The sequence below is a fragment of the Engraulis encrasicolus genome, chromosome 7 (assembly GCF_034702125.1).
Source record: "Engraulis encrasicolus isolate BLACKSEA-1 chromosome 7, IST_EnEncr_1.0, whole genome shotgun sequence".
Classification (NCBI taxonomy): Eukaryota; Metazoa; Chordata; class Actinopteri; order Clupeiformes; family Engraulidae; genus Engraulis; species Engraulis encrasicolus.
This window is the reverse complement of record NC_085863.1, coordinates 13,809,952-13,825,795: the sequence shown is the minus strand read 5'-3', so window position 1 is coordinate 13,825,795 and position 15,844 is coordinate 13,809,952. Positions and strand designations below refer to the sequence as shown.

General features: G+C 43.6%; 1 protein-coding gene across 1 annotated transcript in view; it reads left to right on the top strand.

Annotated features, from left to right (window-relative positions):
- Positions 1-15,844, top strand: part of ubr1 (ubiquitin protein ligase E3 component n-recognin 1) — a 64,690-nt gene that overhangs the window by 47,497 nt on the left and 1,349 nt on the right. Inside the window, exons 34-45 of the mRNA XM_063202890.1 lie at positions 990-1,080; positions 1,928-2,076; positions 2,204-2,259; positions 4,223-4,319; positions 4,965-5,032; positions 6,149-6,296; positions 10,161-10,245; positions 10,781-10,917; positions 12,337-12,445; positions 13,829-13,885; positions 14,289-14,366; positions 14,876-15,046. Of these exons, the coding sequence (XP_063058960.1) occupies positions 990-1,080; positions 1,928-2,076; positions 2,204-2,259; positions 4,223-4,319; positions 4,965-5,032; positions 6,149-6,296; positions 10,161-10,245; positions 10,781-10,917; positions 12,337-12,445; positions 13,829-13,885; positions 14,289-14,366; positions 14,876-15,046 (1,246 nt within the window). The remainder of the gene's footprint in view (positions 1-989; positions 1,081-1,927; positions 2,077-2,203; positions 2,260-4,222; positions 4,320-4,964; positions 5,033-6,148; positions 6,297-10,160; positions 10,246-10,780; positions 10,918-12,336; positions 12,446-13,828; positions 13,886-14,288; positions 14,367-14,875; positions 15,047-15,844) is intronic.

Here is a 15,844-nt window from a genome sequence, read left to right as displayed (position 1 = left end):
AATACACACACGTTCCCACATTCACACGGCAGCTCTGAAGGCTGCTGTACAGCGCCAATTGTCCGGGGTTCATGTGAGAGTGCACACAAAGACAATGCAATACAATACAATGGCTTGCATGGCTTTTATTTTCACCACACACATGCACAAAGAGGGCTATACATACGCACAGAGATATTGAAGTAGGGTAGAATACAATCCAATCCAATAAAATGGCTTGTATGTCTTTTCTGCATCACATTAGCTGACGCTTTCATCCAAAGGGACTTACAGTTGCTTTAATAATTACAGGGTATTGGTTACTCTGCTGGTGACCCTTGAGCAGTGTGGGGTTACGTGTAGGGACACATACACGCGAATTTGCGAACTTTGCCATTCATTCCTATGAGAGAGGCGAAGGCAGGCGAAGGCAAGCGAACAGGAGCCAAGCAAAGCGAAATTCTTAAAGAAAGTTTAATGTTATGAGGAGCAAATTCGCCTGCCGAGGCCCAATCAAATCAACAACATAACTGTTCCATTCCATTTGATTCGCCGCGACGACCTGATGACGGTTGGATTTCGCCTCTCTTCGCTTCGCTCGCTTCGCCTCCTATGTGTCCCTACCGTTACGTGTAGGTGCCTCGCTCAAGGGCACCTCATCCATGGAGTTGACCAGTAGGCCACGGCTGCCCCTGCAGTTATTGTCACTATGTACATGCACAGTGAAATCGAAGTATCTAAATCATCAGTACAACACGTGATCTACTGTATTTACGACAAAAAATAGCAATACATTCTCACTTTTGTTGTGTATTGCTGTAGCCTAGAAATCTAGACGCCCATAGTGGCCGCAAATTGAATTTTCTAGCTGTAGGGGTTTAGCTCGTTAGTAATGCTGCATTGTCTATTGTCAATATTAGCTCGATTTATCCATATTCAGTATTCTACATTTTTAAGCCATAAGTTGTAAGCAGAGACTAAAGTACTCCATGTTGTGTTTTTTGTGACAGAGGAGCACACCGGGAGCTCGGTGGACCCGGAGACATTCGGAATGGGACAAGCAGAGTTCCGATCCATCCTCAGCTTCGGTGTGCGGGAGCCGTGAGTTCTGCGATACTAATCTCAACTTTAAAACGCTCTCATGCCCACCAACACCTTACGTCTTACACCTGACTACTCTCACCCCCATCATCATACAAACGCCCACACCCACTAACTCTCACCCCCATTATCATACAAGCACCCGCACGGTCCCCACTAACTCTCACAACCACCATCATGCAACAAATGCAGAGAATTCATTCTTGCAGAGAATTTGATGCCAGCTTGCTGTGTCTTTTCAGGCTGATTTTTATTTAGTAACACTGTTTCCCTTTTTCTGTAAACCCATTTCTTCTAGGACCATCTAAACACATTCACTATAACGCATTCATAAAATTTAATCACAATTGATGTAGGTTATCTCAACTACTTAAACATATTTGTGACTATAAACAAGTAGAATAATTCATTATTAGCTTTTACAAACAGAAAAGTCTTGACCTTTTCCATCTCGATGGAATCAGTCACAAGGCCGTTATAATGTCTCCTAACTATTATGAATTGGTTGATGGGGTTTTATGAAGACTGGATTCGCAATTATCATTCCTAATCTTTTTGCCTTCCGATTGTTTTTTGTTTTTTTTTGTCAGAATGAATTTTAAAATCAAAACACCAGCACGCTAAACTCCCCACATTTGGGCTTGCATACCCATGGGGACCCAAGTTTGAGTCCGGCCGGGGTCATTTCCCAGCCCTACCCCATCTCTCTTTCCCACTTGATACCTGTCAACTCTTCACTATCACTATCAAACAAAGACATAAAAAGCCCCCTTCAAAATAAGTATTAAAAAACGAGAACATCCCAGGTGTTGCCATTTTCCATGTTGTCTCTGTGTGTTTTCTCCAGGCGCAAGTTCTCGGACAGCATTCTGCAGATGGTGCAGGTATGCGGCACCACCATCCATCGAGTTGGCCTGCAAGCGCCGCCCAATGAGCAGTGTCCGCACGTGCCCGTGATGTCATGGAACACCTGCGCCTACACCATACAGGCTACAGGTCTGGACACACACCTTCCTCCACTCCTCATTTTGCTCACTGCTGCTGACTAACTCACTTTGTCTTTTTTGTTCGGTTTTTTTTGTCTCATAATCATGGTTTTGTGTTTGATGTTTCTTCTTTCCAGAGAATATGTTACAGGAGGAGGGGAAGGCACTGTTTGGTTCCCTGCAGAACAGACAGGTATGATCTCTTAATTGTAGCCCTTGTGTTTATCACTATGGACCACGGGTGTGCTGCTTGCTTGCATGTGTTAAACTTGTAAACTTGCGTAGATAAGCATATGAGTGTGTGCTTCTAATGTGTATGTACGGATAGGTGGTGATTATATGTTGGGAGTTGCTTTCAGAGTTGAAGAGTTTTTGCTGCGTTGAAAGAGAAGATTAAAGTTGACTAGAGAGCAAATAGTGTGTAGGCTGAGATAGATGGCAAGCCAATTAGGTTTATTAGAAGCCTCCAGCTTCAGCTCAGAAGAGAAAAACACACCATGAGACTGACATTTAGATTAGTGTTTCTCAATGGGGGCGGTACAGCCTCCCAGGGGGAGTTGGAGAGCTCTAGGGGGGCGTTGAGAAGCATACAGTTGAGAGGGGGCCGTGCTCAGTTGCCATTGGGGGGGCATTAATCCATGTGATTTTTTAATAATAAGGAGGGCGTTGTCAGCATTATGATGACGTCTAGTGGGCGTTGGGATGCTTGTGATGACGCCAAGGGGGTGTTTCTTCAAAAAAGGTTGAGAACCACTGATTTAGATTCATATTCAAAGGATCAAAAAGGTTTAACATTCCACACACAGCTCAGGTCAGGTGCTGGTTGACTACAGGTGACAATTAAAGACAGAAAGTAGGTTAATTGAGTTTTTGCTGCGTTGAAAGAGAAGATTAAAGTTGACTAGAGAGCAAATAGTGTGTAGGCTGAGATAGATGGCAGGCCAATTAGGCTTATTAGAAGCCTCCATCTTTAGTGCAGAAGAGGAAAAACACACCATGAGACTAACATTTAGATTAAAGGATAACTCCAGCCAATTTCAACATGCAGTTGTAATGCTCACACTACCCTGGACTTGTCAGTACCTGAGATTTATTTTATTTTATTTTTTTCAGCCTTTTCCGAGATCCCTGTCATTGTAATGGGGCCAGGTGTTTGTTTACATTTTAAAAAAAAACTAACATTTTTATTTATTCCCAAAAACATCCAAAAGGTTATGCAACATCAGCAGACAACTAGCAAACAACGATACGAGTAGGCAAAATGTAAACGAAATCTGCCCCCATTAGAATAGCTCATATCTTGGAAAGGGCTAAGCCAAAAAATGCATCATCACCAGGTCCTGACAAGTCAAGGGTAGCTTGAGCAATACAACAGTATATTGAAATTGGCATGAGTGCTCCTTTAGGATTTAAAGGATCAAAAATATTTAAAATTCCATGCAGAGCTCAGGTCAGGTGCTGGTTGACTGCAGGTGACAATTAAAAGAAAGTAGGTTAATTGTACAGATTATAGAATTTCAGAACAAAAAAAGAAGGTTGACTTTACTGATGACAGGTTACAGAACTGCTTGACTTGACAGATTTTATTCAGACTGAAGGAAGTGTTTCGTCTCCAACAAGAAACTGCAGTAAAACTGATTTTGTGTTCAATTTAGTGTTCAAGTAAAATATATGAAGACTTATTTAGCAGTGATCTTAAAAACATGTCCTTAACATTTTATAGTGGCAAGGTGTTGTGCCAAATGGCAGAAATTGTTTCTTGATTGGAGTCTCTGTACTCTACCAGTTAGCAGTTAGTGGTGTGTGGATTGCCTATTTGAATCATTGCATGTACTGCACACTCTCACTCTCTGTACCTCTCTCTCTCCTCTCCTCTTTCTCTCCTCTCTCTCTCCTCTCCTCTCTCTCCTCTCCTCTTCTCTTCTCTTCTCTTCTCTTCTCTTCTCTTCTCTTCTCTTCTCTTCTCTTCTCTTCTCTTCTCTTCTCTTCCCTTCTCTTCTCTTCTCTTCTCTTTTCTTCTCTTCTCTTCTCTTCTCTTCTCTTCTCTTCCCTTCTCTTCTCTTCTCTTCTCTTCTCTTCTCTTCTCTTCTCTTCTCTTCTCTTCTCTTCTCTTCTCTTCTCTTCTCTTCTCTTCTCTTCTCTCTCCTGTGCTTCAGTTGGCAGGCCTGAAGGCTGTAGTCCAGTTCTCGGCGACCCAGAGAGTAATAAGCACCCAGGCTGTGGTGCAGAAGCATTTTACTAACATGCTGGCAGGTACGTACGTGTGATCACCGGACAGTTCAATTTTCATTCTTGGCATTCTGGAACACAAAAATGTTCTCGAACATGGAAAACTATTCTGACTGCGACGCGCTGAAATATGACCATATTCCATGGAATTTTCCAAATTCTTTGTCAACCCTTTCCAAAAATCCTCTGTCTCTCAGTTTATCATCAATCAAACATCTTGAAAGTAAGACAAAAGAAGACACCTCAAAGAGAGTATGAGCAATTTGCAGTTTGCTGGCGCACTGTATTCACCATTCAGCATTACCTGAACATTTTTTTATCCTTCATCCATCATCCTTTTTCCTCACCAGTGATACCAGAGATATTCTATAGAGATATGGCAACATAATAGGTTTCTATGGGCACCTAACATGACCAGGTTCCGGTCTGCCTAAAGGGGCGTGTCATAATGCTCCTACAATGAATAGAACAGTCCTTAGGTCTGCCTAGGTCTGCCTAAGGGGGGCCATAATAGAACCAGGAAACAATGGGGCAATGGAACCTCTCTCTCTCTACTCTCTCTGGTGATACTATGTACATGTCCCTGATTGAACTAGTTAATAAGAAAGTAATAAGTAATTAGAACTCATGTTGTAGTTATGTAGTAATTATGATGTCCTCCTCTTGTAGTGCTGGTGCCCGTTCCTGATGCCAAGGAATCTCAGTCTATTCTTGAAGTGGACTGTTTTCACCTCTTGGTAAGTTTGCAAATGTGTGTCAGGCGGGTCTCAAAAGGCAGTCGACTAAATGATAGGGATGAGTAAAGAAAAACGTTTTTCCACAAGTTGTTCCTTTCTACGTCGTGTGCTATACTTGACGGCAGTGCCAGCAGACGTTTGAGAGATGAGAGAGTGCAGTTGTATTTGGCAGAAGGGACAGTTATGGACCATTTGAGGTATCCTGGCAACCGTTTTTGTAGGCCCGCACATACTGCCTGAGACGCTACATTGATTTTTGCATTCAAGTCGGTCAGCTAACCTGCCCTGTTCTCAGCTCTTAGTGGTCACTTCGGAAAATCCGAAAACCAGTGAAACATGAACAGTATGCGCACGTCGCTGGAATTAGTGGTCTGATCGGTTGTAGATCTATACAGCATAGGCACAGAAGCGTTGGAGAGACACCCGTTTATCCCACCTCTGAGAACATCCTGTCCACAGGAGGCCTGCCTGCCTGCCTGCCTGCCAGGCTGGCTGTGATCTCGGTGTGACAGCCAGCTAGGAAGCCAGGGTACATTTCATGCGCACATGGACAATTTCCTGCCAGTGATGTGTTGAATACATACAGGATGTACCGTGTGCTCAAAGGCTATATCTGATTATTTAGCAATTTAGATTAGATTCAGATGTGGTTTAACTTTTGTTTAAAACTGTTGACTCTATCATTCTATCATTATACTCAGGGCTCTAAAGTAACTTTTTTCATCATTAGCCAAAATGGCTAGTAGATGTTACTCTTACAAGTCAAACACACACTCACTCACTAATGGGACATTAATTGGCTTGTAATGTAAGTTGGTCTTTTCTACCAGCCAAACGTTTTAGTAGTTTAAGAGTGTTATTGGAGTGTTGTATTTTAACTCTTACATGTTCTAATACTCTTCTCTACTCTCCTCTCCTCTCCTCTCCTCTCCTCTCCTCTCCTCTCCTCTACTCTACTCTACTCTACTCTACTCTACTCTACTCTACTCTACTCTACTCTACTCTACTCTACTCTACTCTACTCTACTCTACTCTACTCTGTTCTGCTCTACTCCGCTCTACTCCTACTCTACTCTTCTCTACTCCACTCTACTGTCCTGTCTCTTCTCTCCTCAGGTGGGCCTGGTTCTGGCGGTGCCCTCCTTGTACCAGGAGGAGTCTGTGGACCTGCTGCCCTCCCCCATCAGCACGGCCTACAACCACCTGCACCTGCTGCACCTCCTCACCATGGCACACATGCTGCAGATCATGCTCTCCTCGCAAGGTCAGCCACACAGTACACTCATAGGCACTATACACACATGTAGTATAGACATAGCCTGATTATCATCGACTTTCAAGTCTCTTCGAGACTTGGTCTGACCAAGAGCATTACAATTAACATTTCCCAAACAGCATTTCCCAACTGGCCTCCCTTGGTTTGCTAATGATTGTTTGCTTCCCAACAAAGTGGTAGGAGTTCCCGTATTTGCAGGAACTCAGAAAGTACTTGCATTGACTCTTGACCTGACTGGTAGCAACGCTGAAGCTGTTGCGTCACTAGGAGGGCACGGCCTGGCTAGTACACTGTGTGCAGAATTATTAAGCCTGGCTCAAACTACACGACTATCGCGCCGATTCTCGGCTGAAAACCCCCCTCACGACAATCACTGGAACGTTACCTCCCAGGACCATCGCAAGCGATTGTTGGGAAAGATTTCCTCGTCGTGAGCGACGTTCCAAGATAGAACTTTGGCAGCTCAAAGAGTCGCCGATCGCAAGTCGTAGAAATCAAACAGTGTTTGATATTTGCGACTGGAAATAGAACGTCGGGCATTGTCTCGGTGGCTGCGAGCAGCGACAAGATTGACAGTTGCGATTGTCTTCTAGTGTGCGGTGCACCTCGACGCCAAAATCGGACACACAATCGCTAGTCGTGTAGTTTGAGCCTGGCTTTAGGCAAACATGTTTTTTGACCATATTGTCCATTATATGCATATTTTCCGCCACCAACCTCTATGGACATGAACACCTATTGGATTTAAGCATTCCAGGTCATGCATATTGGTATAATAAGAGACAGTGTGATCGGAGGGGCCCAATACCCTATATCAGGGCAAAATTAGTGTGCATAATTATTAGGCAACTTTGTTTTCCTCTGGGAAAATAGGCCACAAAGGAGATCTAACAAACTCTGAAAAGTCTATAAACAATTTTGAAGTCTTCCAGAGGGATGTGGCTGTCTTGAAATTGCCCAGATATTGGTCATATCCGTCTAATGCACCGTTACGAAGTCATCAGTGTCACATGCATTGTGCTCACAAAGTAACTGCCGGATTGAGAAGAATTGAAGGTCAAACTATCACAAAATGATTACCCTGCAGTGCTGTTATATCCCAGAACTGAAACCTACATCGTGTGTCCACAAGAACATTGTATTCAGCACTCAGAGACATGACCAAGGTAAAACAGGTTGAAACCTGAAGACCACTCAACAAGAAATGCAGTCAAGACTGGGTCAAGAAAGGTCTTTAGACAATTTTGTCAATGGTTTTATGAACTTGTGAAAGTGACTATTAATGTACCAGATCGATGAGCCCATGGCTAGATCGGTAATGTGCACACTCAGATGAGTTCCTGAGTTCTACTCAAATGCCAGCAGAATACTGCATAAATACCATTGTCTTCTTGAAAGTTGCAAACTTTTCCCTCACAGATACAGCTATGGGCTCATCCACCCTGTCTGTCAATAGTCACTTTCACTAGTCCATAATACCTTTAAAAACTCTGTCCTAGGGTATTTCTTGACCCAGTCTTGACTTCTTAACTTGTTAAATGGTTGTCTGGTTTCATCCCTTCTTACCTTTGCTATGTCTCTGAGTGCTCAACAACCTGTTCTTCTGGACACCTGATGTAAGTTTGCATTCTGGAATATGATAGCACTGCAGGGTAATAATTTTCTTGTAGTTTCACCTTAAATTCTTCAAATTTTTGGCAGTGACATTTCATGTGAGACTGATGACTTTGCAACGGTGCATTTGATACTTCTGTGCTAACGTTACCAACGTCTTGCCAATTTCAAGAGAGCCACATCCCTCTGGAAGACTTCAAAATTGTTTATAGACTTTTCAGAGTTTGTTAGATCTATTTTGTGGCCCATTTTCCCAGGAGAAAGCAAAGTTGCCTAATAATTATGCACACCGGATATTGGGTGTTGGGCTCCTTTGATCACACCCCCATCTTATTATACACATATGCATGATCTGGAATGCTTAAATCCAATAGGTTTTCATGTTCATAAAGGTTGGTGGCAGAAAATACGCATAAAATGGACAATATAGTCAAAAAAAACATGTTTGCCTAATAATTCTGCACACAGTGTATAGACACTCATAGGCGGTATACACACATGTAGTATAGTAGTATACACACTCATAGGCAGTATACACTCATGTAGTATACACACTCATAGGCAGTATACACAGATGTAGTATACACACTCATAGGCAGTATAGGCAGTATACACACATGTAGTATACTCACTCATAGGCAGTATGCACACATGTAGTATAGGCACATGCCATCAGGAAAACAGACCGCACAAGGTCACGCATACAGGCAGACACTCACAGGCAGTATACATACATGTAGTATACACACAGTGTACATGCATGTAGTATGGTCAGTCCATCAAGAAAACAGAATATGCAAGTTATGTTCTCCTTCTCACAAGGTGCACTGTACATACCATAGACAGATGGTGCCATATATAGACAGATTTACTGACATATGGAATACAAAAACACTGTGTACAAATAATGGTCTCGGCCCTGCCGTGGCCAACCATTAGGGCACTCGTCTGCCATGCGGCTGACCCGGGTTCGATTCCCGGCCTGGGTCATTTGCCAACCCCTCTCCGTCTCTCTCCCCACTCGCTTCCTGTCCACCTCTCATACTGTCCTGTCAATGAAGTCAAAAAAATGGATGATTTGTGACTGGCATCCAAAAACAATGTAACACTACATTTAAATAGAGATGGGAAGATTTCACATCCTTACCGGTACATTGCAGAGAAAGAAACTTCTTGGACTTCTTGTTCCATCTTGTGCATCCAAAAGCACATTGTACAAATCATATTGTCCTTACATTGACCGCACCACACGCACACTGAAACATTTACATAATATAGTATTGGTACACTGGTGCTGCAAATCACGCTGTCATCACAAATCCCTCAGTGTATGCAGACATGGATTTTGGATTGCTACTATCCATCCATAAGCAATGTTGCGCTGCATTACTATATGGCGACTGAGAGAACTCATTACACATTACAGCCCACTAGCCTCTCCAAATAACTTTTTTTTTTGTAAGTATTGTTTTGAGCTTTTTGGCCTTTATTGTTATAGGACAGTGTGAGAGTAGACAGGAAATGATTGGGAGAGAGAGATGGGGCAGGGCTGGGAAATTACCCTGGCCGGACTCGAACTGGGGTCCCCGTAGGCAATGTAAGCCAAAATGTGGGTGGCTTAGCGCACTGCGCCACAGCACCCCCCCTTCCAATCAAACTTTCATTCATTTGAAATGTTGCTGAAATCTTTACGATCTATTCCTTGGCTGAATTGTGCATGTTCGCCCTGAAGATGTTTTTGTCTTGCTAGGTCTTTTAAAAACATAGTGATAATAGAATCTAAATAAACAAATTGTCAAAAACTAACCTTTAGTGGCATGTGTTGGAATGTGTTTGCATTCAAATCAAGTTATTAAGTGTTCAAACTTTCTTTCTAATTTGCAACTTTAAAGCTTACAACCTCACACTGGCTACGTTTACATGAGACATTTAATTCAGAATTAACCCACTTTAATTCTGAATAAAGCTTAATTCGTTTGGAAAACGTCATGTAAACACTTCACAATTCGGAATTAAATGAAAGATCAAAGCAAACTCAACGGAACTATTTAATTCTGAATTATTCATTCTGATTTTTTTTTTTTTTAAATCATCATATTAACGTAGGGATTGAGTAAATTGACATGTATGAACATTATTTTATTTTTTTGCTGGTGAATATCCATGCTTTTTCTTTTCATTTCTTGTGTTGATCCAAGTCCGAGTGTGATGTTATAATTCCTTTTGTATTGTGTGCAGATGCGGTCGGCGTTGAGGGTACAAAGGGCGAGGAGGCTGAGTCTGCTGCCTCTGTGTACTCCAGCGTGGTCCAGCACACGCCAGGGTGAGTCCCAATGCACTTCCAATTAAGGTTGCAGCAGCAGCAGCAGCAGCAGCAGCAGCAGCAGCAGCGCGTAGCGTACCGACCGACTCCAAGATGTGCTTGGTTGGGTTTAAAGGGTCGTCCACTAAAACAGTAGTTAACTTCAAGGCCTCATTACGTTTCCCTTGGCAGCCGATGCCCGTCCAAAGCGACTCACAGTTATTTTAGGTGCCTGTTTAAGGTCCAGGCCTTGTAACAACGTGGTTGGGTTTGGGTGCCTTGCTCAAGGCCACTTTGGGCCATGCGATGAGGGTGTAGGAGATTATGGATGAGGCCAGGGCGTACAAGACCAAGACCACCCACACATCTACTACAGTACGCGTGGGAATAGAACCTCTAACCTTCTGCTCCCAAGACCAACTCTCTAACCGTTACGCAACAGCGGCCTCGTTGTGTGCGACACTGGTTGTTTTCAGAATTTCTCAGGGTTTTCCTGGCTCTCGCAGTCTCGAAAAACAGTCATTTCATTCCCTGTGTTCTCTCCATTCCCTCCCAGTTTAAGAGCGGACCTTTCGGGCTGTGCGGTGGTGGAGTGTGTGAGGAAAGGCGTTCTCCCGTTCCTGCGATGTGCTGCGCTGCTCTTCAACTGCCTTACAGGAGTACAGCCCCCAGAGGAGCTGCTGGAGAGGACAGGTGATGTAGCCAGATATCAACACTACAGTACAGTACAGTACAGTGACTGTAGCTGTAGCTGTAGCTGTGGCCAGTGTTGCCAGATGTGTCTGACCAAAACTCTCAAAAAAAAACTTCTCAAAAACCGCCAAATTCTGCTAAATTCCGCCCAAATTCAACAAATTACATTGACTTCTATGGGCCAAAAATGGCTGCAAAAAAACGCCAATTGGCCAATTTTTCCCATTTTTACCCGCAGACGCTCATCCAAAGTAGCCCAATTGGGCGGGCACCCGCCCAATCTGGCAACACTGGCTGTGGCTGGTCAACATCCATGTCACTGGCCCTGTTCGTAATGGCGCATTGCTACTTTTGTTGTGCAGCGAGCGTGCACACTTTGCCATTTCAATGCATTCTGGGTTTTGTTTCTCGAAAGCGTAGTTGCTAACCTGTTAGCAACTTGGGTAGTTGCCAATGGGAAATTGCATTGCAAAAAAACAAAGTAGCTACCATCATTAGCAACTAGGTTTGGATAAATGCACCCCTGGTTTGCAGCCATCTCAAACACAGCCATTGTTCCATGAGGGGCAGTAAAATTTATATCTTGATGTGAAGGTAGAGAAAGGCTAGCAGAACCAACTCAAGGCTCCCAGGGGCTTAGTTATATCTGAAGCAGATGCATGGTGCATTAGAAGCAGCTGCTCTGTGAACTAGTGTATGATGATGATGATGATGATCACATCTTATTGAAGATGAGATATGTGTTTTGACTACTACTGTGCAGTTGATAAGAATAAAACTCTTAATCAGTGTTTCCCAATCAGATAGATGTGGACCATTAGGGGTACACAAGCACACTGGCAGGCTTATGATGACGTCGGGGGGATTTGTGTTGACGTCAAAGGGGCGTTTGTAAGTGAAAGCCCATTGGGAAATTCCAACTCCCATTGTCATTGTGACACAGCACTCCACAGCACACAAGTGAACACTGTACACTGCACACAATGAAATTGCATTTATGCCTCACCCGTGCAAGGGGGCAGCCCTCAGTGGCGCCCCATGGGGAGCAGTGCGGTGGGACGGTACCATGCTCGGGTTCCTCAGTCATGGAGGAGGATGGGGGAGAGCACTGGTTGATTACTCCCCCCACCAACCTGGCAGGTCGGGAGTCGAACCGGCAACCTCTGGGATGCAAGTCTGACGCCCTAACCGCTCACCCATGACTGCCCGTAGGGGGTACGCGAGACAAGAAAGCTTGGGAGACACTGCTCTACATCTTGGTTGTTCATAAATTAAAAGCCCTTTATACACAGTAGTAGACCAGGCCAGCACACCATTATAAAAAAACAAAAAACAGAACAGGACAGAATACATATACAAGTAATATATACAAGTAATAAAATAACATCTTTATAACTTGTCTTAATGATCTGTATACAGTTACTGCGGAGGATGAACTGGAGGCGTTGTGCTGTTACCTGGCTCTGCCCACCAACCTGTTTCAGCTGTTCCACAATCACAAGGACATGGTGGAACCCCTGATGAAGAGGTACGGTACTTACAACGTTCAAATGAGTAGATATGTGCACCACAATCCCACCCCATGGGTCAGGTGCAGGAAAATAAACGCGTAAATCCAAGTAGAGTGTAATAGAGTCTGCAACACTGCTCGTCTTCAGTGGTGAATTTAAAGGGGTATGCCACTATTTTGGGGCTTAATACAGTTAAATCATTGGCTTGGGTTTACAAAGGTGGTAAAGTGTCTTATTTTTCATGTTATCCATTGTAGCATGCTACACGGATCCATTGACTTTCACTAGCTTAGCGACATATTCCCTCTTTTAACCTGTCTTAAAGCAAGACAACGCTTAACATGAAAAATAAGACACTTTACCACCTTTATAAACCCCAGCCAACGATTTTAACTGTTTTAAGCCCCAAAATAGTGGCATACACCTTTAATAGCAAGAGTGCAACGTTTCGACCCTCAGGTCTTCATCAGGCCAAGGTGCTTACAGTACATACAGTACAACGCCCATACACTTAAGAGAAAGAGGCAGTATTACCTGAGAGAGTAGAGAGAGAGAGAGGTTCCATTGGCCCATTGTTTCCGGGTTCTATTATTGCAAGGGGGAGAGGGGGAAATCCCCCTTTAGGCAGACGTAAGGACTGTTCTATTCAATGCTAGGATTATTATGACACGCCCCTTTAGGCAGACCGGAACCTGGTCATGTTAGGTGCCCATAGCAACCTATTACATTGGCATATCTCTATATACTTAAAGAATTTCTGGTATTACTGTCCTCCTGACTAGTCCTGCCATTCTGCCTATACACTGTAACCGCATGTTAAAGTTTAATGTGTATGACTCATGAGTGACCTACCAATAAAGCGGTACTTGCCATGCCTATACTGACCACTTAACACAAAGTAAATAGAGTGTATCCATGCAGGCTCGCCTACAGGGAAGGACACAGGGGTATGTTGTCCCGGACCCAGGGAGATAGGGGGCCCAGAATTGATTCCCCATTACATTGTATGTATTGGATAGGGGGCCCTTTCAGATTACTTTGTCCTGGATCCAGCAAAAGTTTTCAGCAGCCCTGTATCCATACAGTACACTGGCACTCACATGTACAGCTCCACTGTCCACTTGGACATGATGGAGCCCCTCTCCTCATAAAGAGGTACTTGCCAAACTCAAACACGGGGCAACATGGCCATGCACGACCTGCCTGGCATGGACAACGATTCCCATCTACACTATCTGTTGGTTTACTTGTGCCTTGCTTGCCACTCATACAGTAAAGAGGTGCTTTTCAAATTCCACCGCAGACGTGTCCACACACACACACACACACTCATGTTCACATACTGTACATGTTTAAACTGTACATGTGGGCTTAAATTTTCAGCACATTTTCTGTTTCAGGTGGTGTGGGCATCCAGCAATTTCGAAAGCATTAATTGGTCAACTACAAGCCATAAGGTGAGCTTCTCATCCTAACGAATAATGACACAATACAACACAAATATTGGTAGCACTTTAGCATAGCTACCTATTCACAGCTTTATCAACATCCCCCAAAAACACAAAAAACAAAATGTTTGTAAATGAGTAATAACCAAACTACAACTGCACATCGAGTGGGAATCAACTTCTACTGTGAGTTTTATGTCGTTTCATGCCTTCTGGTTTATGGAGGAGGAACTTCCAGGACCGATGCGACTGCTGTGTCTGCTGTGTTAACATAGTATTTTTTTCAACATTTTGTTGATAATTAGTTAATTATTTATAAAGTGTTTATAAAGCAGTGAATAGGTAGTTATTCTAAAGTGTTACCCAAATATGAATCCAGCCCTCATGATTAACAAGTGCTGATGGTATGCAGGTATCCACGGAAGCGGAATCAACTAATCGACCTTCCAGAGGACTACAGTGTGCTGCTAAACCAGGCCAGTCACTTTAAGTAAGTCACAGCACTTTTGATAATAAATGATAAATGGACTGCGTTTCTATACCGTCTAGCACTCAAAGCGCTTTACATTGGATGCCTCACATTTACACTCCCTTTTCACACACCAGATTTTGTAGATTTATGGCCATAGAGATCAATGCAATTTGGTTCAAATTGGGCGGGATTTAGTGCCTCCGGGCGGTTTTTGAGCACTTTTTGGGGTGGAAATGAAAAGGCACATCTTGCAACCCTGATCCTGTGGCATAGACATACACATTAAGATGCCATTTTTTTTTTCTGCCTCAACCCTGTGGTCGTTTTGCGTCGCTTCAAAGCAGACATTTTCTGGTTTCTGGTGTCAATTTCTTTGAAAGACGGCGGGAGAAGAGAACAAAAATGATCATACATTTTTCTAGCCAGGCCGTGCCCTCCTAGTGGCGCAACTCCTTCAGCATTGTTACTGAGATTTGAAAGTCGATGATAATCAGGCTAACATTTTTCTGCTCCTCTCTCTCCCGAAGGTGTCCAGTGTCATCAGACGAGGACAGGAAGCACCCCACGCTTTGTCTGTTCTGTGGGGAGATGCTGTGCTCCCAGAGCACCTGTTGCCAGAAGCAGCTGGACGGCGAGTATGTGGGCGCCTGCACCGCGCACGCTGCCACCTGCGGGGCTGGAGTGGGACTGTTCCTTCGGTAAGGAGGGCCAGCCGAAGCTTGAGAGCATGTACCTTTTTTATTATGTTATTGGGTTGCTCTTTCTAAGCAGCAGATAAAACCCTGCACATTGTCCATTACACATGCGTTTACATCAGTGGTTCTCTCAACCTTTTCTGATCAAACGCCCCCTTCAACTCATCATAAGGCTGCCAACGCCCCCCTTAGTATTAACCTTTAAGAGTGTATCGTCACACCGGTGTGACGGGAATGTTCGGGCAGTGAAAGTTCTTTCGAATTCTGGGCGACATTCAATACAATTTGGAATTTTATAATCTTGCATTGGTATAGAAGGCATTCTTTTTATAGAATGTTCAAAAACCCACACTCTTAGAATAGAATGGACTAATGGCTCCCCAATGGCAACTAAGCATCGTTCCCTTCCAGTTGTAAACTTCTCAACGTCCACCTTAGGACTCCCCAACGCCCCCCTGGGGTGCTGTAGCGTCCCCATTGACAAACACTAGTTTACATGCTTATAACGTTTCTGTCGGTCAGAGCTTCTTCATGTGAGTTTAACAAGGTCTGAGATGAGCTGCTAATGCATGATTAATGGATGGTGTATTTTGTCTACTGCCTTGAACCATAACTTTTATTACGTTGCATTACATGTGCAAAGGATACTTCAAATGAGTATCTTCATTAAGGATTTCTGTGTGCCATGTTAGCTTTACCTACCTAATCATTGTGGCGTTGTATGCGGCTCCTCGAATCTATGAATAGTTTTATTTAAACCAATGAATGGTTTTGGCCCAGCTCTAACAGCTGGCCACTAGA